The sequence below is a fragment of the Petaurus breviceps genome, unplaced genomic scaffold (genome assembly GCF_028583685.1).
Source record: "Petaurus breviceps papuanus isolate PSGF00001 unplaced genomic scaffold, PetGlider_PUasm1.0 214, whole genome shotgun sequence".
Lineage (NCBI taxonomy): Eukaryota > Metazoa > Chordata > Mammalia > Diprotodontia > Petauridae > Petaurus > Petaurus breviceps.
This window is the reverse complement of record NW_027185863.1, coordinates 4,032,439-4,059,947: the sequence shown is the minus strand read 5'-3', so window position 1 is coordinate 4,059,947 and position 27,509 is coordinate 4,032,439. Positions and strand designations below refer to the sequence as shown.

General features: G+C 38.8%; 1 protein-coding gene and 1 pseudogene across 3 annotated transcripts in view; both read right to left on the bottom strand.

The window, feature by feature from the left end:
• ECRG4 (ECRG4 augurin precursor) overlaps positions 1-18,522 on the bottom strand; it is a 52,342-nt gene extending 33,820 nt beyond the window's left edge. The window contains exons 1-2 of one of the 3 annotated variants that reach the window (XM_069093985.1): positions 18,264-18,522; positions 14,549-14,680 (exon numbers count right to left, since the gene is read on the bottom strand). In XM_069093985.1, coding sequence (XP_068950086.1) covers positions 14,549-14,561 — 13 coding nt within the window. In that variant the 5' untranslated portion in view covers positions 14,562-14,680; positions 18,264-18,522. The remainder of the gene's footprint in view (positions 1-14,548; positions 14,681-18,263) is intronic. The other 2 variants (XM_069093987.1, XM_069093986.1) reach the window with 2 other exon arrangements.
• Positions 18,523-24,423: 5,901 nt separating this feature from the next.
• On the bottom strand, positions 24,424-24,886 carry LOC138165662 (cytochrome c oxidase subunit 5B, mitochondrial pseudogene; annotated as a pseudogene).
• Between the last annotated feature and the right edge of the window lie 2,623 nt (positions 24,887-27,509).

The following is a 27,509-nucleotide window of genomic DNA, read 5'->3' as shown; positions in this document are numbered from 1 at the left end:
CTCCCGATTTGGGGTAATGTGATTCTTCCAGACAATTTCAAGTCCACGGGTCACTGGGGCTCTCTCACCTAGCCTAAAAGGAGGAATACTACTCTCTGTGGTAGCTAAGCCCTAGTATTTGGACAGAAAAAAAATCACTTTGCATTTCCTGTGCTACCCCACAGAGACTGGTATCTGGGAGGTTGCCAATACTTTGAATAGCAAATGACCACTAATGCTGGATCTCAACTGTGAGAAATATGAGAATCAATTTCCATTAATAAGAAGCAACAAGCCTCAGTATAATTTTAACATTAGTGTACTTTATTCACATTAGGGGTTTGCCCTTTCACTCAATGCCCCTTCTCCCCTCACTTACCAACCCACAATCCACTTTACCGAGCTTCAAGCTTTGACTGCATGTAATTAACAGTTCAGCCTTCTCTAAAACCACCCGTGGTATCAGCTCAAGCAACATTTTTGAGAGGTATTTTTGTTCCTTATACAAGCTGCCTTTTATCTGGAGTAAGTCATGTCTAGCACAGCATGGGGGGAAGAAGTATTCCAACCTTTCAACCACACGGCAAGAAATCTGTTTCTCAATAAAATATTTCTGGAGGATAAATTCTTCCCTCCAACTTTAGGCAGCTTGATTCATCACCCCTGTTTCTACTGCAGAAAGAAACAAAATACTTGGGAATGGAATTTTTAAAAAATCCATTGCCTCAGATTTTCTTTGTGTCTAAAGGAACACTTCTCAAGCACTAAAGTCTACTACTTAAATCCACAGAATAGAAAATGAAAGAAGATGAATTGTTCAATATTTTGAAGGCAAGGGGGTCCTCTGGTTAAATAATACCATAGAATTAAGGGTTTGGGCAAAATCGATCATTTGTACAAAGCTTTTTTACAATTTGTTTTTATGATTCAGAATTGGTTTTTATTTGATTCTTGATAATGGCAACAATGGAAGAGAAGCTTGCTAAAGTCGACATTTGTCATTCATGTCATGTTATTGCACTTCTGATTATTATAGGCTGACAAACAAAGCCTGAATTTCTCTACATATATTAGAAGTTCAAATAGCTGAGAGATTATTTAAACATCAGTCATTAAAACCAGAAAGAATGTGTTTTATAGAGGATCTTGGGAGGTGTTGAGAGTGGGGGTGAGGAAATAAGCATCTTGTTTCCTGTAGAAATAGGATAATGTGCAGCTTGTTAATTGATTTCACCAACTCTATATTAAACAAGTGTGGCAATATATTGAAAATCCTCAGCCTCTTTCAAGACTGTGTACTGAGCTTCCACATTTCTCTCCACAATCTAATCTTTCATTGCCCTTGATGTCTGAGGATCAATATGGCTTTGACCATAGTATAAGTGGCTGACTGTAGGAAAGGCAGAAACAAGGCTGACCTAACCAGTAGTTAGAATAGGAATTTAATGGGGTCCAGGTAAGGCCTCTCCCTCCTTCCCATAAACCCTGCCTTAAACAAGAGTTATTATTGCTTTGAATTGTCCACTGAAGGCAATGGCTAATAAACAAACGATCATTTGGCATAGTCCAATATTTCAATGAATCTGCAATCTTATTGATGCTTTACCCATACCTGCCCATCTTATATAACTCCATTCCATATCCCTCCCAAAAATCCAAGAGTCCACACAATGTGTTGGGAGTCCTAAATTTCTATTATCTTAAGCATACAAGAGGGGCATGTGGATTGTCTGTTGCCTTCCCCTGCTATCAACACATAAGTAGTCTGTTTTCCTTTCTCCTCATATATTTCTTTGATGATAGCCTTTATTCCAATGTGGAATTTCTTGCTTGTGATATGCATACCAACCATGCAATCACCATAATAAAACGTTAAGAACAACTTGACTCAAAGAAATTCATTTTACTTGAGCAGAAGTCCAATAGAATGTAGAAATAGAGTTTGACCAGTAAGGGAAAAGTCAGCATCAGTAGGAACTGCTAAATTCCTGTTAATTGCTGCTGTGGGGAACACTGAGCAGCCTCAAAGACTAGTATGAATCAGTAAGAAAATAAACATTTATTAAGTGCCAGCCACTGTGTTGAGTAGACAAAGAAAGGCAAAAGAAAGACCCTGCTCCCACAGAGAATGCAGTCTGTACGCGTGCATTTTCGGTCCGGTTCAGAACAGACCAGAAAGCTCTGAGAAGTAGAGAAGCATTTAGTAATCCTTTACTATGATGTTGGATGCCAGGTACTTTGCTAAATGCTAAAGATACAAAGAAAGGCAAAGAAAATGGTCCTTGATCTCAAGAAGGACAAATCCTAATGGAGAAAACATGTAGATAGATTGGTATATATGAGATATATGCAGAATACATAAAGCTACTCTGATGATGGGAGGCATTAGCATTTGGGGTGGGAGCGGCGGTGGCAGAAGCTGGGAAGGTCCTCCAGCAGGGAAGCTAAGAGGCAGAAATAAGGGGATAAAGCATTCCAGCAATAAGGGAACAGTCCATGCAAAGGTGTGGAGATGGGATATGGAGTGTTGGTGGGACAGAACCCAGGTAACTCTCTATTTTGTATCAGCAGTTTTGTTTGGTTTCAAGTCTCAAATCCAGGGAACGTTATGCTGCCTCCAGGATAAGCCCATCACCTGAAATCTCTCATCACCATGCTGATTGACTTGGGTTTTTTATACTCAGTACTTTCTCAGATACCTCAGTTGTCTTTTCCCTCTGATTGGAGGGATAGAGGATGGAGCAATAAAGTTCTCTCAAAGCCTTCCTTTATAGAGAGCTCAGAACATTTAGCTTAAAAAGACCAAAGTAGGGACAGCTAACTGACCCTGGAGTCAGGAGGACCTGAGTTCAAATCTGACCTCAGACACTTGACACACTTACTAGCCATGTGACCTTGGGCAAGTCACTTAACCCCAATTGCCCTGCCTTCTCCCCCTCCAAAAAAAAAAAAGTCGAAGTTTCCCAATGCACTTGGGCCATCTCCAATGGTCCTGATTTATATCTCACCACTAGACCCAGGTGGCTTTGGAGAAGAAAGTAAGGCTGGTGACTTTGCACAGCCCTCCCTCACTTAAATCCAATTCACTTGCAAGTCATGGCATCACCTTCCTGATGTCATGGTTCTCTTCGAGAACAAAGGACAAACAAACTTCAAGAACTTTCCAAGTAACACTTCATTTTCCATCAGCAATTCTTCTTGGTTTCAACTCTGTAGAACATCATACTTTCATACCAGATACCCCCCTTTTAGTTTTCTTTCATGTGTTATCCTCCCCCCACCTCCATTAGATTGTAAATTCATTGAGGGCAAGGATTATCTTTCTTTTTCTTATTTGTATCTCCAGCACTTAATACAATGTCTGGCACACAGTAGGTGCCAAATAAATGTTTAATGAATTGAAATGAACAAACCAATGTTACTTGTCCTGGGCAGTGGTAAGGGATGGAGGTAGTGGGTGGAGGGAAAGAGTTAATTGAATCATAAAATTGTAGCTCTAGAGTTGGAAAGGGCTTCAGAGACCAACTTCTGCAACTCTTTCATTTTGCAGATAAAGAAACTGAGGCCTAAAGTCACATATGTTGAAGTGATAGAATAAGCATTTGGACCTAATTCCTCTGACTCCAAAGTCAGTAATTTTGTCAAAATTAATGATTTTTTTTTCGAGGGGGAAAGGCAAGGCAATTGGGATCAAGTGACTTGTCCAAGGTCACACAGCTAGTTTTATGTGTTAAGTGTCTGAAGTCGCATTTGAACTCAGGTCCTCCTGATTCCAGGGCCAATACTCTATTCACTGAGCCACCACGATTTTTTAAGGTAAAGAAAAATGAAAAGAAAAATCGAAAGCAACTCACACACATTTCAGCTTCCAAAGCCAAAGAAAAAGGAATAAAGTAGCAGCAAAATTCGGTGAAAAGACTGCAGACAGGGTATCAAATTCTGTGTCACAAAGAGAATACCATCACTGTTCCTATTCAAGGCAAAAAATCAACTGTGGAGAAAATGTGCTCTGCAGATGTTGACCAAAGCAACTCATTTTTTCATTTGTTTACCTACATGATTAATGTGAGGAGAATTATCAGCCACCATCCCTCAGCTTACACCAGTGCATTTGCACATATTAACCCCCTATTTAGTGTCTGTTGAATTTTTTTAATGCAGCACTATGCAAGTCAAACTCCATTATGTCAGAGTCCCAATTTTTTGGTCACCTAAGAAGTTGGTAAAGAAACATTTTTTGATTATAACTTTGTCTATTTTTTTTATAATAACCTTGCTAGGGCCCAAACCTGGACAGCTAAGTGGTGTAGATAGAATACTGGGCTTGGAATCAAGAAAACATCCACATGAGTTCAAATCCAGCCTCACACTCTTACTAGCTGTGTGACCCTGTGCAAATCACTTAACCCTACTTGCCTCAGTTTCCTCATGTGTAAAATTAGCTGAAGAAGGAAATGGCAAACCACTCCAAAATCTTTGCCAAAACAACCCCAAATTGGGTCACAGAGAATCTGAAATGACTTAACAAAAAGAGCCAGACAAGCAATAGATATTCAAATTCAATTACCGTACCTATATATGGTACCAAAAGGGCAACCTCTTCATTAATGGATTAACTGTCTGATATTAGAGGTGTTTTTCATGTATTGGGATTTGCTGTTCCTATGTGAACAAAAATAGGCTAAGGCCATCTTTTGCCTGAAGTATGAGCTGTCAATTAGGGTATGAAGAAAGCTTCATTCCACAGAAATGGGGAGAAGGGCCATGGAATGAGATTCTTTAGAGAAGAAGTATTCCATGATGATTAGAGAACAAACCTCAAAGTCAGTATGACCGAGTTTCATCAGGGATGCTAGCCACACCAATTATCTCTGCTATTATCTAAAATGATAACTTCTACCTCAAAGGGTTGCTGTGAGGATCAGAAGAGATAAAATGCACTATGCAAACCTAGAAATGCTATTTAATTGTTACCTATCACCATCATTATCATTTTAAAATGACTTTAAGGATAGGCTCTCCCAGAGCATGAAGGCATGTGTAAAGGCCAAGACAGGTACTAAAGAGACCTGAATCTAGACCTTCTCTTCCTGTTGAAAGTTTCTCTGGTGGAAGTTCTCAGGTACTACAGAAAAATCCCTTCTGGTGACGAGTGGACATTCACAAAGAGGCTGATGCATCCTTCTTAAAAGACACCACACAAAAGAAAGAAGCACTTTTGAGTGAGAGGAGCCTGTGAAGAGATACCACATTTCAGATATCAAAGTCCTTTTCCGAATCCATTCTGGACACCTTTTAAAACCCCTTGTAGAATCTGACAGTGGGTGGGATGACCTTTGGAAATAGCAGTGGGATGTAGATTCTGAGATGTCCAATGAGTATGTTAGAATAGAATATACTTTGTAGCCTCATAACAGTATGTATTAATTATTCTCAATAGCAATGTGAGTTAGAATGATGATAAATTGTAATTTCAACAAGAGTAGAGCACGTTACAATTACTAAGAAGTCACTGTGATCTTTACTCATTCCAGGCCAATGACAGGCTCTTTGCAAGCAATGCGATTATTATGGCGACCTCTTTAGTGTTCATTTAGGCATTTTTTTGGTCCCACATCCACATGAAATTGTCATGCTGGCTGAAAGAAAAATAGCAGAGAATCTAGAAAAATTCTGGAAGCAGGATAAGAAAAAAGGGTCATTCTTTCCTCTCCAGGAGACCACTGACCAGATTTCAAGTGCCAATTGAATTTGAACTTTGTTGACTCCCACTCCCCACCCAAAAAAAAAATTCTATTGTCCATTACTAATGAAGGTACAATGCATCCATCTGGTGGTGTGTAGATAAATATTTATCAACCAGCTCTCTGAAAAAAAAAAAAAGGCCCACCAAAAACATTTTTACTTTTAATCTAAATGATTGATATTTACCCCCCCCCTCATTTTCTTCAGTCTAGACAATCAACAACACCATAAATCAAATCCTGGTCTTTAATTTGCTCATTTCCAAGGTGTAAAACTTACACTGAAAATTTAACAATCTGCTCTCCCAAATTGCTCTAGCACATCAGTTAGTATATCTCTCCAGAGAAAGCCAAGAATAGAAAAGTGCAGAACTCTATTTCAGGGTGGGGAAGGGAGAAGGTAATCCATTAGCCCTGGAATTTAAGGTTAAGAGTCATATCTTTCCATTGCCCCTTCTTCAAAAGACTGGAGGAATAGAGCAATCATTGGGACCATGGCTTTGGACTTGCATTAAAAACCTGACCAATTTTTTTGCTTTGTTTTCCAGAGGCAGCTAGGTGGAGGACTTAATTCAATGCCTCTTTGTTTGTGAATGAGTTTCCAGCAGATTGAGTCTGGCCCTTGTAAGTGAACTGTTTGCTTGAAGTGTTTAACATCTCACTGAGACTTAATTTAATGCAGCAGCAAATTCAACAAGCGTTCATTAACTGTTCACTATGTACAAGGACAAAAGGAAAAGGGTTGCATGGAAGTCACAGCATTTGGTATTTTTCTTTGTTTCCCTGGTTTCCATGGCCAAAGAATTCATCACCAAGTGACCAGCCTCCTGGTGATTAGGCAGGTCCTCAGATAGCAAAATTAGTCTGCTTCCAGTATTGCACACTTAATCTTGCTGTCTCTCTATAGTCACTGATGTGTTAGATCAAAGTTTGAAGAATAAACTAAAAAAAGGAGCACACTTGCAATTAAAGCATTTATAACCCAATCTATTTAAGCAAGTTATTAATGTTAAAAATAGAAAATAAATGAAAGAAATGATAGATATCAATAAAAATTAAAAATAGGAAATTAACCAATATATATCAGTTATGTCAGTGAAGAAACCGAAATAGACTAAAAATCATCTCAGTCAGCAAATGCTTGACTTCTTGGTTAGAACACTGGACTTGGAATCAGGAAGATCTGAATTCAAATTCAGCCTCAAACAGTTACTAACTATGTGATCTTACAGAAAAAAATTTTAATATGACAGAAATTATTAATATCAAATGTAATATGCACTGCCACTCCTTAATGATCCTTGTAAGATAAGAATTTCAATAATGTCCTTACATTCCTATTCTTAAGATAGTCTTGATTGGGTTGAGCTGAATTATACCCTAAGTCCCCCCCACCCAGAGATTTTACCTAGTAAAGGAACCTAGCTTAAGCTGAATCTCAGCTTCTAATGTTCTTGCCCCCTTCCATTGGGATTCATGGTGTGAAGAGCAAAACAGCCACAATGAAGTGGTTTTCCTTGCCTGGATTTCCAAGGGTCACTGGGGTCTCCTGACCAGGCCTTGTTACCTCTTTCTATCTCTTCTTCTTCTCCTAAACATATAAGAAGCTTTTTCTTCTTGGAGTTGGGAAATTCATTGTGCTCAGAACTCATGAGACATTCCCCAAGGTGGTAGGTTTGCTATCCTGTTATTTCACTTAAAGATGCTTTATTCCTCAACTCATGGCTTTGATTTATTTCAGGACTTGACATATAAACCACTTAATCTCTCAGCCTCAGTTTCCACCTCTGTAAAATACCCATTTCATATTGTTGGTTTGGGGATCAAATGAGATAATATATGTAAAGCACTTTACAAATCTTAGCAATAAATACATGCTATTATTCCTTGTCAAAAAGAGAGATACAATACTGAGGGTAAGTTAGTTAAGAATATTAATTCATTTTTAGAATTTTACAGAGAAGGATGATAGAAGATTATGAATAATGTAAACTCATAAATCAGAGCAAAGTAGCAGAGGATGAAACTATTTTAAAGAGAAGTTGACTAGAGATTCATCAAAACAAAGACATTTAAAGATCATGAAGCTGGCAGGAAGGTATCAAACTGACCAAAGATAGAAAACATCAGCAAGGATCTTTATAACAAACTTTTTTTTTCATCACAAGGAAGTTTGGATCTAACGTACTTGAACTCTAACATCGCAGTTTCAGGTATCTTATTAGAGTAGGTGATAGTGGCACTAAAAAGAACAAAGAGAAGGAAGGCAGCTAGATTAGACTGATTGTACAGAGAAATGTGTGCTAGATGCAACACAAATTGTGAGGGCATTGGAATTTATAGATAAGGAAGAAGATACTAAATATATGGGGGGAAAACCTCAGACCTTATTAACATGGTGAAAATGGTAACAGGAAATATCAACAATGGTTCTTTTTAATGTCTACTATCCCATCTATATAAAATTTCATGAGAATAACACACACACACACACACACACACTCACACTGAGGGCATCCTTGATGAGGGATTTAGTAGGCAATAGCAGTAAGCAGTCTTTTTCAAGAAACACCCATTCCACTGACTCTTTACCATCACACATTTGACTGAAGACTACAGAGAGTGTAAAACCCTACTGTACTTCTCTTGTTCCATGTTCATAAATTTTGAAATTCCTTTCTCTTGCAATAAACTATTGTTATTCTACTTCTCCTTCTGTCTTACAGTTGCAAATCCTGTTCTTTATCCTCACCACAACCTTTAATTCCTCCATCCTGTCAGTTCTTTCCCAGGCCATCACCTTTGCATTGACTACACTTTCCTTACTTCCACATCTTGGCCCCTTGGTGAACCAGTTCAATTCTACCCTACCCTCTTCTCTTGAGTCCTGTCCCTTTATCCTATCAAAGATCTTGCCTTGTCAAACCTCAGCCTTGCATTCCTCCCACCATTTAATGTCTTCGTGCCTACTCATGTACTGCTGAACAAAAGCTAGAGAAAACTGGAAAACTCAATTGACTGGGTCCTCTACCAATTTCTGTTACACAATCTCAATTGGGCACTCACCACAGCAAGGCAATCCTTTTACTCTGTCCCACTGATCACAGCAGGCTTTTCAAACTTTTTCTCCACCTTCTCAGATGAGAACTTTACTTCATAGTTCACGAAGGATTTTGAGACCATTTACTGACAACTTCCTTTTTTCCTTCCTCTTTATCTTACATCACTCAGATGACTTCACTGCTATGTCTTCTTCACCCACATCTTATGTGAAGAAAACCCCTCCACATGCACAGATGATTCTATTCCAAATTTCATCTCCAGCAGATTGCCTCTTTTGTCATCTTCACTTTCTCATTTATCTTTGATCTTTCTGTGTCTACTTCCCTGATGTCTACAGACATGCTCAATTCTCCTTCCTCCACCAAATATCCTCACTTGATCCACCCATGTTCTCTAGCAAGCATCCTATAATCTCTCTTTCCTTTTATAGTCCTTGAGAAAGCCATTTACAATCATTTAATGCCTCTACTTCCTCTTCTCTCACTCTTTTTTCTGAATTCTCAGAGGCTTCCTACCACATCATTCAACTGAAACTGTTCTCTCCAAAGCTACCAATAATCTTTTAATTACCAAATCTATTGGCTTTTTTCTTAATCCTCTTACTTCTTGATTTCTCTCTATTTGATACTTCCAGTCACCCTTTCCTTGAAATTCTCTTCTCTTTAGGTTTTCATGATGCTGTTTTTCCTTGTTCTCTTCCTACCTATCTTATAACTCCTTCTTAGTCTTTTTTGCTAAATCTTCATCAAGATCATACTTGTTAACAGCGAGTGTCCCCACAAGGCTCAGTCCTAAGCCCTCTTCTCTGCTCCCTCTATTCTATTTCTCATGGCTATTTTATCAACTCCCATACATTTAATTATCATCTCTTTGCAGTTGATTTTCATATCTGTCAGCTCTAGCCTTTTTCATTATTTCCAACTTCACCTCTCCAACTGCCTATTGGACACCTTGAATTGGATGTATTGTAGACTTCTGAAACTTATCATATCTAAAACTTAACTCATTATCCTTTCCCCAAACCCCATCTCTTTTCCAAACTTCCCTATTACTATTGAGTATACCAATATAGTCATTCAGGTCTGTTAAGACTATGATATAGGAGTGGCTAGGTGGCACAGTGAGGAAAGCACTGGTCCTGGAGTCAGGAGGACCTGAGTTCAGATCCAGCCTCAGACACTTCACACAAAAAAATTAGCCATGTAACCTTGGGCAAGTTACTTAACCCCAATTGCCCTTCAAAAAGGCAAAAAAAAAAAAGACTTGATATGTAGGTAGATAGACAACCTATAGAGACCATCCATCAGTATGGATGATTAGACAGATACTACAAATGGACAAAAAGTTGGTCCTAGAATAAAACAGTAAGAGGAGAATAAACTAGATTGCTAATGGAAAATTGCAGAGATCCTTTAATGACCCTAAACATCTTCCTGAAATCAAGACATATCTTTTTAATGTCAATATTCTACTATTTTTTGTTGTTTGTTGAATTTTTGGCTGCAATACATAGAACATCATAATCTCCAAAGAATTAAACTTTAGCATCACTAAATGGATAATGAAGAAGTATACAATGGATATGATCAGGCTGCACTATAGAACAAACAAGGAACTTTGAAGAAGAGATAAGAGAAAAAGCTATCTTCACTGAAGAAATGCATGTATGATTGAAAAAGATGAGTTTCCAAAAGAGAAGAACAAACAATTAGAAGGTCTATGGACTTTACTATATCATTACAATGTTAAGAAATGGTGAGACCACATCTCACCAGTCAGATTGGCTAAGATGACAAAACAGGAAAACGATGCTGGAGAGGATGTGGGCAAATTGGAACACTAATGCATTGCTGGTGGAGTTGTGAACTGATCCAGCCTTTCTGGAGAGCAATCTGGAATTATGCCCAAAGGGCTATAAATACTTTCATACCCTTTGATCCAGCAATACCACTCCTAGGGTTATATCCCAAAGAGATCATAGAAGTGGGAGAAAGACCCATATGTACAAAAATGTTTGTAGCAGCTCTTTTTGTGGTGGTAAAGAAGTGGAAATTAAAGGGGGTGCTCATCAATTGGGGAATGGCTGAACAAGTTGTGGTATATGCATGTCATGGAATACTATTGTGCTATAAGAAACGAGGAGCAGACTGTCTTCATATTTACCTGGAGAGGCTTATACAAATTGATGCTGAGTGAGAAGAGTAGAACCAGGAGAAATTTGTACACTATTACAGACACAACGTATATGTGATGACCAACTTTGATAGACTGGACTCTTCTCAGTAATGCAGTGATATAAGTCAATCCCAAGTGACTCATGATGGAGAGAAATATGTGCATCCAGAGAAAGAACTAAGTTTATATCCAGGTGGAAGCAAAATACCTGATCTTTTTCCTTTTCTTATTTGGTTTTATGTCCTCTTTACCATTTTTTCATTCCAGCTGATACAATCCATCTTTATAACCCGACTAATGTACAATGTGAAAGTATTTACAGATCCTATACTTGACTATATGCCGCCATGGGGGGAGGGCAGGGAGGGGGACAAAATGTGAAACTCAAGGAATTGTGGAATTGAATCCTGTAAACTAAAAGGAAACAAACAAATTAATTTAAAAAAATAAAAGTTGAAAAAAAAAAGAAATGGTGAGGAAGTCCTAGAATGTTAGATGGATATTCTTTGATGAATTTGTGGGGGCTCATAGACAGAACTCACATAGGATGAGTATAGATGAGTTGCAATCAGAATGTCCACAGATCTATTAAGTATGCATAAGGTACTATGCTAGACCTGGGTGTGCAGAGATTTCTTTTTTTAAAAAGATACAGTTCCTTCCTCAAAGAGCTTGCAGTGCAGTAAGGGAATGAGGCATATTCACAAATAATACATCCACACATATAAAAATGCACAGAAAATTCATCAAAGAGGTCAAAAAGATCAGCTGAGACATTCAAGGAAGTGAACGAAGTGTGAAAGTCTATAATCACTAAGGTTTCCTTTCAAGTTTTTGAAAGGCTATCACATAGAGAAGGTATTAATGACTTATTCCTTTACCCTTATGTTTAATATCTCCAGACTTTGCCTCTGAATTTTAGCAGCCTTCTCCCTTGGTTCCTGTGCCCCTCTTTCTCCCTGGAACCTCCATTTGGAGGAAGGGCCCAAACCAACCATCTTTTATTCTTAAAACATTACCATATGGATACCTTCCCCCCACCATCTTTTATGTCCCTTTTATGGGTTGACTTCTTATTAGAATGTAAGCTTCTTGAGGGCATGTGTTTTCATTTTGCTTGTATCAGCTGGGGATTAGCACTTAGCAGTATGCCTGGCACATAGTAAACACTTCATAACTGCTTGTTGACTTGACTTGACTTGAAAAACTTTCTAACAATTTGAGATATCTAAAAGTGGGATAGACTTCCTTGAGATGAGATAGGTTCCTCCTCCATGGAGGTCTTCAGAAGCTGAAAGACCACTTACTGTTTTTGTTATAGTTGGGATAAGGCTGTTGAGGTGCCTTCTAATTCTCAAATTCTGTGATTCTGTGTTGCAACAGTTATGAATTGGTGTTATAATAATAACAGTGCCAATAATCTCCTACAAGGTCAGAACCACTGACCAGATCTTTCCAAGGATATATTATCACTGTTTCCTTTATGTTAGTTATAATAAAAACCAACCTTGAAAACTGAATAATTCGTCTTTTCCATTGATTAAGTACCCTCATCTTTTGTAATACTGTTATCATGAAAGATCATTTGAACTTACTCTAAGCAAATCTGGATAGCAGGGGAAACTGTATTGGTCATTGTCACTTTTTCTGTAATTGTTTCATGAATAAAAATTTCTATGAAAGATTAGCTAAAATGCAGAGTGACAATTGTTTCTTCACAGAGGGAAAAATTCCTTTCACCTGGAGAGATCACGGAAAATATTATGGAGTTGATGGCATCTGATCTGGAACTTGAAGGAGGAGAAATATTTCACTAAACTGACCTGGAAGCATGGATGGAGAACTCATTACAAACACAGGAAAGAGAAAAGAGTGAGATAATGGAATAATGAGTAGTCCGTTTTGGCTTGAGAGAAGAGTCCCATAAAATATAGCTAAAAAAGTAGTTTGGAACTTTAAAGCTATAAATGTCAGATTTAAGAGTGTAATTTTTTTTGTAAGAAATCAGGAGTCACAAAAGATTTCTGAGCATATCTTTTTTTGTGGTGGCAAAGAATTGGAAATTTAGGGGATGCCTATCAGTTGGGGAATGGCTGAATAAGTTATGGTATAGGATTGTGATGGAATACTATGGTGCTATAAGCAATAATAAGCAGGATAGTTTCAGAAAAAACTGGGAAGTCTTACATGAACTGATACAAAGTGAAGTAAGCAGAACTACTGTGCATAGTAACAGCATTATTGTAAGGATGATCAACTGTGAAACACTTGGCTACTTTGATCAAGACAATAAACCAAGACAATTCTGCAGGACTTAATAAAAATGCTATCCACCTCCAGAGAGAGAATTGATGAACTCTGAGTACTGATTGAAGCATTCTTTTAAAATGTTCTTTATTTTTTTCTTGTATGTGTGTGTTTTCTTTTGTAATATAACTAATATGAAAATATATTTTGCATGATTTCATATGTGTTATTGATATCATATTGCTTACCTTCTCAAGAGGTGGGGAAAGATAAAGGAGAAAGGAAGAGAATTTGGGACTAAAATTTTAAAAACTGAATATTAAAACCTTTACATGTCATTGGGAAATGTTTAATGAAATAAAGGAAAATAAATTTTTAAAAAGATTTTTGAGCATGGTGACAGGGCTGTGTCATTTCCTAATTTATATAAGCTCTTAAAAAAAGAAAAGGTGTGAAGCTCATGGTAGAGATTAATGTTAGTAGGCTATTATAACAGCACAGGTGAGAAGTAATGGGGTTCAATTCAGTTGGCAGCAGAGTAAACAGAAAGAATGGGATTCAACTCCCTTATAAACTAACTGTGTGAACTGGGACAAATCATTTAACCAGTCAGAGCCTCACTCAGTTTCTTAATTTGTAAAATGGGCCTAATAATGCTTGCCTGTTTGAAGGATCAAATGCAAACAAATATGTTCAACTTTTCTTCCTAATTTGAAAAGCATAAATATTACAACTATTCCATATGACCTTATAAAATTTAAAAGTTAAGGAATGAATGGATAAGAGATATTTCATAGCTAGAAACAAGGCAACTGAAAGCATAGTGATGACGTCAATGGGACTTGGAAAATGAGAAGGGGCATATTTTTGAAGAGAGATATTCCCTTAGGAGCATGAGTTTTCTAGTGGTTTAATTAGGGATGAAGCCCTAAATCCTTCTTCAACAGCATGAGAATCTGCAGGAGATTGTACTCCTTTACGTATGGGGGCTAAGAATGATTCTCTTGCATGCCCTTTCCTTGCTCTTTACTTTTCTATTCTATACCAATACTTCGCTATTTGGTTTTTGTTTCTTCCTTGACTATTAGTAAGAGTAGGCACTGTTTGGGGACTGGAGCTATGTATTATCCCTACATTGATCTCAGTAACCTATGGAAATTCCAGAGTGACTGGAATAATGAAATCATTAATAACATGAAAAGTTCCTCCAAATGTATAAATGGTGATCATAAGAATAGAATATTTCATAGTACAAACTCTGGAAAGACTACACTTAAAAAAAATGCTGGAGAGAGAGAGATCACTATCAGTACCGTTCATCACCTATTTCTTCATATTACCTGGCTTCAGCATGACAGGGTCTGTCCTAAACCACTTTAGTTCTCATTCTTCTCTTTTAACCTCATGTTCCTCCTGCTGGTTTTACATATTCATGCCTTTTTTCAAAGGCTCCACATTCATTAGTTTTCTTCCTATGTATGTATGCAGGAGACAAGCTATTTTTAGTCCATTATCTTGGATAGTGCTTACATAGGCTGAAAATATAGCATATGAGATTTCTTGGCTGCTACATCTTGGGAATCAGAGAATTTAAGAAGGGAGAAAAGAGGAATGCGAAAGTTCTCTAACCTGACTTCTGTCAGAAATTTTTTCTCTACAATTCTTCGAATAATAAAAAAAAAAAAAATAAAGGGGCAGCTAGGTGGTGCAGTGAATAGAGCACTGGCCCTGGAGTCAAGAGGACTTCAGTTCAAATCCAGCCTCATACACTTAACACTCACTAGCCGTGTGACCTTGGGCAAGTCACTTAACCCAATTGCCCCTCCAAAAAAAAAAGGCAAAAACAAACACACACAAAAAAGCATTTCTTAGGGCAACTAGGTGGTGCAGGGAATAGAACACTGGCCCTGGAGTCAGGAGGACCTGAGTTCAAATTTGGCCTCAGATGCTTGACACACTTATTAGCCATGTGATTTTGGGTAAGTGACTTAACCCCAATTGCCCTCCGAAAAAAAAAAGCAAAAACAAAAAAAGGAAAGTAGTTCTAAATATTATTTTTAAAGGGTTTTTATATTGTTGTTGGGTGTTTTTTTTTTTTACCACTTCCATATTGCTGCTTCCTTGATTTTTTTTTAATAGGAAACATACCTTATCCCCAATGAATTAAATAGGCCTTTTGTTTTTTACATTTATAAGTTACAATGTAATGCTTCACTTATCACTTTGATAAATCTAAATCTGATTTTGGTCTCCTATTATAGTATGCTTTTCATAGGCAAGGCATTTCCTTAGCTATTAGTAGTAATGACTTAGGAAGGGAGAAATCATTTCCACATAGTTTTGTAATCACAAAATTACACAAACTACATTAATTTTAATTGCATTTTGTGAATTCTAAAATTCTGGAGGAAAAAAATTGTGACCCCATAAAAAATAGTTGTAATATCAGAATTTTTATTTCAAATTGAGTCCAAATCCTGTCCCAAACAGTTATTAGTTTTGTGACATTGGACAAATTGCTTCCATCTATTTGTTGAACATGATTTTCTAGGAGTTTATCTAAGTCACAAAAGGGTTGAAATCTGTACACCAGACATCTTCCATGAGGTATGAGCAACTCTATCTACCATAGCCATTTCTTTGTGTTCATAATGATGGTCCCAGTCAACAAGACATGACTAAATTAGCTTTATTATATTCTGTTTAAGGAAGCAAGGACTAAATCATAATATACATGATTTAAAGAAAAATTTCCACACTGAATTAAAAGAAAAATTGAGGGCTAGTTTCATTTGTCAGGAAAATTCACCCATAAAGAGCATCTCATTTTCCCCGGTGACACCAGATAAATGAGGCAATTCTGGACTTTACAACTGAGGTTCAGTTCAGATTACATTTATCTTATGTAAGCTGGTTTTCCTCCTTCGTGACTATCATTAAAAGTGGAAGTAGGTAACCAGGGGCAGCTTTAGAATTTCTGGTCCTGGAGAAAAGAGATTTCCCATTTCAGTGATATGCTCTCAGTGTGACCTTTCTTGAAGGCAAAGAAATGACTCCTTCTAACTCCACCCCCTTATACCTCATTGATTCTATGGCTTTCAGTGAAACCAAGTATAAATGAATCAGAATTACCTGTTTTGTTTTGTTTTTTGGAGGGGGAAGGCAAGGCAATTGGGGTTAAGTGATTTGCCCAAGGTCAAGTAACAGCTAGTCAGTGTTAAGTGTCTGAGGTCAGATTTGAACTCAGGTCCTACAGGACTGGAGCTCTATTCACTGTGCCACCTACCCACCCCTGTTTTGTTTTGTTTTTTTCTTCCCTTTAAATTTCCCTTTGTTTTAATGAAAAAAGAATGAGGCACATTCCAAGATTCCAAGACCAATATAATATATAAGCCATTTACTTTGTTTTTTTTTTTTCCTTTTTTCATTTGCCTCAGTCAAACTGATACCTGTTACAGCCCTTAGCTTAGGAAGGCCAAGGTCTCCCATTACATCCTGCGTCATCTCCAGTCATCCTGATTTATATCTTTCCTTTGGACCCAGATGGCTCTGGAAGAGAAAGTGAGGCTGGTGACTTTGCACAGCCCTCTCTCATTTAAGTCAAATTTCCTTGCAAGTCATGGCATTACCTTCCTGGTGTCATGGTCCTCTTTGAGAATGAAGGACAAAACAACAGCAATCCTTTCTTCACAGTAGGAAGATTCTAATCTCTAATAACGGTGCCTCTGTCAGACCACATAAATTATACTAATATTCTATGATTCTATGATTTTTTTCCCACTAGAAAATCAATGACCCCTGTTCAGGGAGCAGTGATACTGGACATACAAAGTCCTACTGGAAGCAGTATATGTTGACAGAGTAATTCTCCCTAAAAATCAAAGCTTTGTTGCCACTGTGGACAGAGCATATTGTGGTTAGCCTTGCATATTTTCCCAGAGCAAATACCAACATAAGTCAAACAAGCAGGGAAAAAAAAGTGGATTTCATTCATGTTAGTACAGTTGTGGTCTCTATGGGGGAAATCCAGCTATGTGAGCAATTAGAGGGTTTGTTCTTAATTACAGAATTGGCTTGATTTTTTTTAAAGCATCCTGGTGATTTTAGCCATTTGAGGAACTCCCAGTGTGGAAACTCCCTTTACTTATGCAGACCAGCCATTGCTCTACTACTTATAGATTTTGACAGTTGCCTAGCATATGGTGAAGTTAAGTGAATTGACCAGGGTCACAAGTATCAGAGGGAAGACTTATCTCTGACACCAAGGCAACAGACCTGGATTAATATCATATTTAATAAAATCTTTAATGTTGTATGATCAAAGTTTTTAGGAGCAAAAATAAATGTTTTACTCTTGATTATATAGTATTTCTGCCTTTAATTAAGTTTCAGTCACAAAAAACCAAGAAAGTTATGCATCTTGCTTTTCCGAATAAAACACTGGTAGTTCTCCCAAGATGTACTGTATGCTTGATGGCACCACTTACATTGCATTTCCAATGATAATATTCTCTTACATAAAGACATCCTTTCAAATAGAGCCAATTATGGCAGATTCTACAAAGTATCATGTGTTATTTACATACTAACGATGCCACAATATAAACTTTGACGGTGGAAAGTTTCTCATTTACATTTCAGCAGAGGCTTTTAATTGCTATCCTCTTACTGCGTATATCAAAATGGGAAGCAAAATTGGAAGGAGAGGCAATTTCACAACACAATCATCTCTAAAAATGAAGTAGAACCTTAGTTTGCATCTTGGAGGAAGCCATTTTCCACCTTTTCTAACTCCTGAGAAATTCCTAAAAGTCAATGAGTTCCCTGAGAGGTGGAAGAGGTTATATGCCTGCCATCATAGCACCCCATTCTGCATGGTTTGAGCCCTAGGCAATTGAAGCAAAAGCCATCTCAGATCTTAACTGCCTGCTATTTCCATCAGAGCAATAGTAAGACTAAGGAGTCATTCCCCGCCCTGCAGGATAGAGCAGACCCCAAGGTGGGTTTAAGCCGTGCTGCCTGTCCCTTTGGTAAGCAAATATTTTATCACTTTACCTTTTAAAAATAATATGCTTCCTGTCTCCTTTCCAAGTGCTTGGACAGCAGAAATGGCCTTTTCTGTCACTGAACAAGTTGCTCTTTATGTGAGTACTCCTTGACTTCAGAAAAGTAGGGCAAGCAATGACTAACTGGTGGAGGAAAAGTATTTTCAACCTCCTGAGCCAGCCAGGCCCCAATGGTGAAGTCATATGAAAGGCACTCTTATCTAACTTCCTTCAGCCTTCGCAGATCCTCTGCTGGAAACTTCTCCAAAAGCAGCCTATGAGCACAGAAAGGGGAGAATCGGGTTTCTGCTTCTCCAGAAACAACTTCCTCGGGGAGGATGATTGCAAACAGATGTCCTTGCAGCCTGGTGTAAAGATGATTTAATTTTTGATGCAGATGGAGTGATGAACAGCAGATCAGGGGAAGGAGACAGTTTAAGTAATTTCTTGCAGGTGTCAAGAAGGAAAGGAATATTCTCTCAGAGATAAATCTGACCACAGTGTTCTGATAAGGCTCATAGCAAAGGGGTTTGACTTTGATGATCAATTTCTCTAGTGAACAGCTAGTTCCCTCAGTCTTTTCTTCCATCTTGGTACAGTGTGGTGTGGTGTGGTGTCATGAGTGAGTTTGTATGTGTGTGGGAAAAAGGGAAGACCACTGTATTTGGCTACTCTTTAAAAATATTACTGTGTTTGAAAAGTACTGACCTGAATTTTATTCCAGTTCTTCCCCCCCTTAGTTGTATGACTTTGGCTAAATCACTTAACTTATTTTGGTCTCTATTTCCTCACCTGAAAAAGAAAGGATTGTATCAGATATCTCTACTGTCCCATTCCAACTCTCCTAAAGGAATAAAGAAAAGTCAAGTCATTACTACATCTGTCTCCCTTTCCTCCTCACCCCCTTTTTTAATGTCAAAGGAGTTCTGTTGGTTATTGTGTATCATGAGTGGACTGTCCTATGAGAACCAGCCCTTGAAGCTTGCACAGAAATTCTCTGAATACTTTCATTCCAACCACACAGACATTTTGGGGAACTAGTGTCTAATTATCAATGACTCAGGTGCTGGTATTGTGTGATGATGTAAAGTCTTCTGATTGGTTGATGAACTGGAAGAACTTAAGACTCAGGGGTTAATGAAGCAGAACTATGTTCATACAAAAGAGGAAATCTTCCCATCACTCACTTTCTTTCTTTTGCAGCTATAAGGAAGTAGGACTCTTTTGAGAAACTGGGTAGAGGGAGAGGTGGCCGCCACATCTCCCACCACACTCTGGCAACTTTAAGTACATGACTTCCTCTGTCTCTTTGTGTATTCTTCCCTTATTTTTTCCCTAATATTAGGTGAATTAGTATTCTGAAAGAGACACATCCATTAATGGAGTTTAGGAGATTCAGAGGTCACCTCAGAGGTCCCACTTGGTGACTAGCTGTAGCAGCAAGCACCCCAGCATCCCCAGGGTGGCTGCCAGCACAGGTTCTTGGATCTGCTTTGATAAAGGAAAGCAACTCAAAATGGGTTAACAAGCTTACTTTAATCAGTCAGATATGTTTACCTAGTTCAGGGGAAAAAGGTCAGCACCTCAAACTTCAAAGTATACAGGCAGAATTATCAAGACAGAAACAGATCAAGTAGACAGCTTTCCAAACTGTACAGCCATTACATCCATACCAAATCAACATCTGGATTTCAACATCTGGGTTTTTCAAAGCCAGGGGGCTCTGGACAATGGCTTCCCAGAATCCATATCAAATCACAGAACACTTCTCAAAGTGAGCCCCAAAACAAAGCTACACATCAGGGCTTATATAGCCTTCTCCTGGCTCAGAGAATGTAACAACCTTATTGACTCACTGGCCAATCAAGAAGTATCTACTGAAAAACAAGCCTCCCACCCCAGGCTTCAGGTGCACTTTAGCCTAGGGGCAGGGAAGATCTTCAAATTTACATTCCCATTACATTGGTGACTAGCATTAGTAGCACAGTCCACCAGAGCTAAGAGCACTAGCCACAGGAGCTGAGGTGACCAAGTAGCAGCCAGATATGATGTATTCAGGCAGAGAACTTGTAAACATTGTAAGGTCTGGAGAAATTGTCTGCTGTCAGCTGAGCAACTTGGCCCAGCAACAGACTGGTACAACAGTTGTGTACCAGTCAGAGAGCAGCTAGATGGCACACTGGATAGAGTTCTAGGCCTAAAGTGAGGAAGACTCATCTTTGTGAGTTCAAATTTGGCCTGAGACACTTACTAGCTGTGTGACTCTGCGCAAGTCACTTAATCCTGCTGGCCTCAATCTCCTTGTCTGTAAAATTAGCTGGAGAAGGAAATGTCAAACTATTCCAGAATCTCTGCCAGGAAAACCTCAAATGGGATCACAGAGAGTTGGACGTGACTGAACAATGTCTTAACAACAAACAGTGGATCAACTTTATACTTTCAGTTTGAGTCTACTCTCCCTAAGAATCTTGGGTATGCAAGGAGAATGTATACCCCAGATTTGTAGGGAAATGTTTTATATCAAATGCTCTTTTTCTACCACTTTAGAAAATACCTTTTCTAAATGCTCATTTAAATCTGACTGACTGACTGGTAATGAGAAGTGCACCAGTAGGAGCTTGTGAGCAACATTTCCAGAAATCTTGTGCCATTATTGTTATACTAGAACCCTGAGTATAGTAGGAGCAGCTGACCTGAGTGTGACATAATGTAGAGAAGATTACTTGGGTTCATATCCTACTTTACACACTTGCCAGTTATGGAACATTGGGTACATCACCAAACTTTTTCAGCTTTAGTTTCTTTATCTTTAAAATGAAGACTGTAATAGTATTTTTTTTAAGCAGTTGGGGTTAAGTAACTTGTACAAGGTTACACAGACAGTTTTTTTGTGTGGGTGTTAAATATCTGAGGCTGTAACCCATCCCGGGTCCTCCTGACTCCGGGTCTGGCGCTTTACTCACTGCGCTACCTAGCTGCCCCAAAATTGTAATAGTATTTACCTCATAGGGTTATTGTAAAGATGTAAAAATTACATATAAAGCACTTTAGGAACCTTAAAGAGCTATATAGCCTTAAATTACTATATAAATGCTAGCTATTGCTATTTTTAAAAATAGAATATGTGTATGTACATGATCAACATTATTAGTAATATCTCACATTCATATAGTGTTATGGTTTTGTCTTGCTTTTCAGTAGCAAAGTATTTAAATAAAACAGAATAGCAAAGTAAATTGAAGCTAGCTGTGCTTGTATTTGGCTTTGTGAAAAATTGCTTGTATTGGCTTTGTGCAAAAATTTTTCAATTTAATGTAATCAGAATTATCCATTTTGCATTGTATAATGCTTTTTATCTCTTATTTGTTCACAAATTTTTCCATTCTCCATAAATCTGACAGGTAAACTATTCCTTGCTCTCCCAGTTTGTTTAAAATATCAGCCTTTATATCTAAATCATATGCCCATTTGGACTTTATTTTGGCATAAAGTGTAAGATGATGGTCTGTGCCCAATTTCTGCCATACTATTTTTCAGTTTTTCCAGCAATTTTTGTCAAATAGTGAGTTCTAATCCCAGAAGCTGTAGTCTTTGGGTTTATCAAACAGCAGATTACTATAGTCACTGACTACTATATCTTGTGTACCTAACCTATTCTACTGATCCACCACTCTATTTCTTCACCAGTACCAAGCAGTTTTTTTGATTGCTACTTTATAATGCAATTTAAGTTCTGGTGTGACTTGGCCACCTTCCCTTGTATTTCTTTTCATTAATTCCCTTGATTTTCTAGACCTTTTGTTCTTCCAGATAAATTTTGTTATTATTAATTATAGAATAATTTAAAGCCTTCCTTGACCCACACAATGATAATCCCCCAAAGATGCATGTATCAGTGGGGAAAGATTTGTGCTATGTTCTTTACAAGATTTCGTCAATACCCTGTTCAGCTGTTATGAATATAAATTATGCCTAGTAAGAATAGTCTACACTTTCTGTTTCTCCTTCCTTAACGCTCACTGATTCTACCTCTGGGCTGAAAATGCTCTTTTAAACATTGGCGATGATTTCTTAACAGCTAAATCCAAGGACTTTTCTCAAGTTCTTAGGTTACTCAATATCTTTTCAGCTTCTGAAATTGTTACCCACCTTCCCTGGCTTCTGTGACATTGCACCCTCTTGGTTCTTCTCCCACCTGTATGACTACTCCTAGTCAGTTTTCTTTGTTGTTTGGTGTCATTCTCCAATCTCCTAATATGGTTGCCCCACAAAAGTAGGGGAGTAAGAATTAAATAAGTGTCTACTATGTGACAAAGTCACTAGGTGGTGCAGTGAATAGAGAACCAGGCTTCGAGTAAGGAGGACCTGAGTTCAAATTCAGTCTCAGATACTTACTGTTTGACCCTAGGCAAGTTACTTAATCTTGTTTGCCACAGCTGTAAAATGAGCTGAAGCAGGAATTGGCAAACCATTCCAGTAATTTTACCAAGAAAACCCCAAATGGGGTCACAAAGAATAGGACACACCTGAAATAACTGAACAACAAATTGATCCAATGTAATGTAATGCCAAGGAAAGGCAACTTCCCAAGGTTCAAAATACCAGCATAGGTGCTCTCTATTTTATTTAGTGACAAACCAAGAACAGAGAAGATCAAAACATGACATCATTCAAAATACAGCATTTACTAAGTGTGATTAAATAATCTCCAAGGCCTACCCCACCCCAGGACTTTCCAATCATTCAATCAATTACAAAGTCTCTGTTCCAAATACTTATCCACCCCTAGGCTATACCTTAATTAAGTCCACCACAAAGCCCCTCTTCTCAAATGTAGATTAGTTTCCAAACATAAGTAAAATACATTCATTTGCTCAACCATAGAACACAAAAAGGTCAAAAGTTCCCCACCCCTGGATCACAATTGAATCTACCCCAGAGTTACATCAAGTTTAAACACAGCACTTAATACCCAAATGGAGGTCTTTTCTTCATCTTGACACGAGGCAAGTTCTCAGCAATCTTAGTTCCTGGAGAGACAAGGCTTAGCAAGGCCATAAGATACATTGCCAGTCCCTTCATGAATTTATCCTCTGTCTGTAGAACAGTCCTAGAACCCCTGAACACATTAGCAAAGCCCTCTCCCAGGATTTCTGTAAACATACAACAAGAAAATCCTTCTTCAGGGCTTCTGAACCAACAGAAAGGCTCCCAGACCCCTGCAACAACAGCACTGTCCTTCACCAGTGGACAGTATTCATTCTGTCTGCCGGACAGTCTCCAGACCCCTGCAACAACAGTACTGTCCCTCACCAGTGGACAGTATTCACTCTCAGTACTGTCCCTCACCAGTGGACAGTATTCACTCTCTGTCTGCAGGACAGTCTCAGGCCTTCTTAACCAAATGCCAGGTTCCAGGACTTCTTCAACGGGACAGTCTTTCACCAGTGGACAAATCTGGCAAAATAACATCAAAACAGACAGACAAAGTACCAGCAAAACAGCCATGTCTCCTCAGTCCTTGGCAGCTCAGGGGGCAGGTCTCAAAAGTCCAGGGCAATTCAAAGCGGCCACCAGCAATCTCTTAGTCTCTCCCTCTCCACGAGGTGCTGCTTCCAAAAAGAACTTCCGCCTCTCTCTTGTCTCTCCAAATCTACATCACCAGCTCCTCCCACTTCAGGACTTTCTTTTCACATCAACAAGCCCATCCCACAGGTGGGATTAACAAACTCTGGGTTTTAATACAATCAATTTGAAAACCAAGCCAATACAGGGGAATCTTTAATTGCCATTACTATCACATCCAATCATGTGATTTGGAGTAGGTTTTTAAAAAATATATGATTCGCTATATTGTTTTACTAATGTTGAGTCATTTTTGCATTGCTAACCTAAATATAAATGGGTCAGAGCAAATAATTTTTTTGGATATATTGCTGTAGTTTTGCTAGGACTTTATTTAAATATTTGTATCAATATTCATTAGTAACATGAAATTATGGTTAGCATTTTTTTTCTTTGTCTTCCTCTGGCCTGGATTTTAGGATCATATTTGTCATTTGTCATAAAACATTTTTGGTAGAATGTGTCTTTTTTCCCCTCTTAATGTCTGGAAATAGTTTTTTTTTTTTTTTTTTTTTTTTTTTTTTGTGTTTTTTTGGTAGTTTTTTCCTTTTTTTCCCTCTTGAAATTTTTTTTTTTTTTTTTTTTTTTTTTTTTATGGGAGAGCCAGGGAAATGACTAGTCTTTTATTGGAGGGAAGAAGACATAACACATCTCAATCAAACCAGTTCAGGGGCTCAGTGGCTGAACAGGTAGGGTACCAGTTTGGGATGGGTTCCACAGTTAGAGCAACACTGTGTCTCGCCTTTGAGAAGCCAGAACCAGATGACTGCACTGTCGACCTCTTCATAGATGCAGCCCACTATTCACTTGTCAGTGATGGAAGTCCCTGGAACTGCCTTTGGAGCCAGCATATTGTATGGATCCAAATCATTCTCTCTCTCTCTCCAAGTAAGTAGCCTGCTCCTCATCAGAAGAAATACCTTCTCCAGTCACCACCTGAGCAGGGCCACAGGCCCTCAAGGCCTGGACCTCCAGTGCCCTGGCACCTTGCAGTAACCTTGAAGTCATTGCTCCTGAGACAACTATGGTCTGGGAATGATTTGTGTAGCATAGGTATTATTTAACCAATTTTTTAAATTCTGAAAGAATTCCCCTGTAAATCTATCTGGATAAGATAGAAATTAGAGAGGCCGAGCCAAGATGGCCGAGTAAAAGCATAAATTTGGAGTGGGCTCCAGCTCCAACCACTTCTAATACCTGTAAAAAAATTACTCCAAACAAATTTTAAATCTACAGAGGCCACAAAATGACAGACAGAAACAAATCTCCCACTGAAGGCAGCCTGGCAGGCCAACAGGAAAGGTCTATCACAGAGTTCTGGGAGCTAAGCACAGGCCCCTGTGAGCCACGGTTCTGGCCCCAGGGCAGCCCCAACCAGCAGGGGCCAGAGCAGACTCCAGGACAGTGAATCACTGGCAGCTGTGGAGGTTTCCAGACTTCTCAACCCACAAACACCAAAGAGAAAATAAAAAATCATTGAGGAACTCTGTTGGAAGGTGTAGCAGCAAGCACCCCAGCATCCCCAGGGTGTCTGCCAACACAGGTTCCTAGATCTGCTTTGCTAAAGGAAAGCAACTCAAAATGGGTTAACAATCTTGCTTTAATCAAACATATGTCATTTACCTAGTTCAGGGGAAAAAGGTCAGCACCCCAAACTTCAGAGAAAACATACAAGTTATAAGCAGAAGTTACAAGCAGACAGAGAAACACATAAGCAGACAAGCTTCCAGCTGTCTGACCATTACATCCATACCTAGTCAGTTACCAGAGAGGGAAGCACCAGCATCTGGGTTTTCAAAGCCAGGGGGCCCAATGGCTGCCCAGAGTCTCAACTAGTCAAATCACACAACTCTTCTCAAAGTGAGCTCCAAAGCAAAATCTCACATCAGGGTATAGCCTTCTCCTGGCTCAGAGAATGTCACAACCCCCTTGACCCATTGCCTAATCACAAAGTAACAAGATGTGGGCATTCCTGAAAAACAAGCCTCCTGCCACAGGTTCCATGTGACCACATTCAGCCTATTAGGGGGCAGAGTAGTTTTCTTGTTTTGTTTTTTGCTTTTTGGAGGGCAATTGGGGTTAAGTGACTTGCCCAAGGTCACACAGCTAATTTGTGTGTGTGTGTTAAGTGTCCAAGGCCGGACTTGAACTCAGGTCCTCCTGACTCCAGAACCGGTGCTCTATTCACTGTGCCACCTAACCGCCCCCCAGAGTATGTTTTCAAATCAAGGAACGTTCTCAGAGTCACTTAAGCCTATCCAAGGGCCTAGGGGAAAGAAAGATCTTCAGATTCCCATTCCTGTAACAGAAGGGTGAAGGAAGAGAGCAGTTCAGGCCCTGTCCTTCCCACCCCCTGGGCAAGAAGCGGTAGAGGCGCAGTGGCTGCAGTTGTTACCTCATGGCTGCTTCCAGAGTTCCTAGCCTGCAGATTGTAGGGGGACCAAGTGACCATTCAGGGGATAATTACTCTTCCTTTGACTTGCTTGGATGTGGATCATAGTCTTGGGTGGTGGCCCTGGGGTGTGTGGCCAGTGTGCCAGAGCTTGTGGGGGATATAGAGAGGGTGCCCGACTAATATCTCTGGCAGCTGTGAAAACCCCAGTGATTTGGGACAAAGCTCTCTCCATTCTGGAAGCAGAGTTCTCCCATGGCAAAGAGCTCAAAAGTCAAGTTGACAAGATGAGCAAGCAGAGGAAGCACAAACAGACCATGCAATCCTTTTTTGGAGACAAAAAGGATCAAAGCATGGAACTGGAGTAGGACAACTGAATCAGAACTCCTGCATAAAAAGCTTCCAAGAAAAATATGAACTGGTCACAGGCCACAGAGGAGCTCAAAAGGGATTTTGAAAATCAAGTAAGAGAAGTGGGGGAAAAATTGGGAAGAGAAATGAGAATGATGCAAGAAAATCATGAAAAGTGAATCAACAGCCTGCTAAAGGAGACCCCAAAAAATACTAAATAACACCTTAAAAAATAGACTAACTCAAATGGCAAAAGAGGCCCAAAAAGCCAATGAGGAGAAGAATGTCTTAAAAGGTCAATTGCCCTGATAGAAAAGGAATTTCAAAAACTCAGTGAAGAGAATAATTCCTTCAAACTTGCAGCAAATGGAAACTAATGACTTTATGAGAAATCAAGATACTATAAAACAGATCCAAACAAATGAAAAAATAGAAGGCAATGTGAAATACCTCATTGGAAAAACCACTGACCTGGAAAATAGATCCAGGAGAAATCATTTAAAAATTATTTGACTACCTGAAAGCCATGATCAAAAAAAGAAGCCTAGACACCATCTTTCAAGAAATTATCAAGCAAAATTGCCATGATATTCTAGAACCAGAGGGCAAAATAGAAATGGAAAGAATTCACTGATCACCTCTTGAAAAAGATCCCCAAAATTAAACTCCTAGGAATATTATAGCCAAATTCCAAAGTTTCCAGGTCAAGGAGAAAATACTGCAAGCAGTCAGGAAGAAACAATTTGAGTATTGTGTAAACACGATCAGGATAACACAGACCTAGCAGCTCCTACATTAAGGGATCACAGGGCTTGGAATATGATATTCCAGAGGTCAAAGGAGCTAGGACTAAAACCAAGAACCACCTACCCAGTAAAATCGAGTATA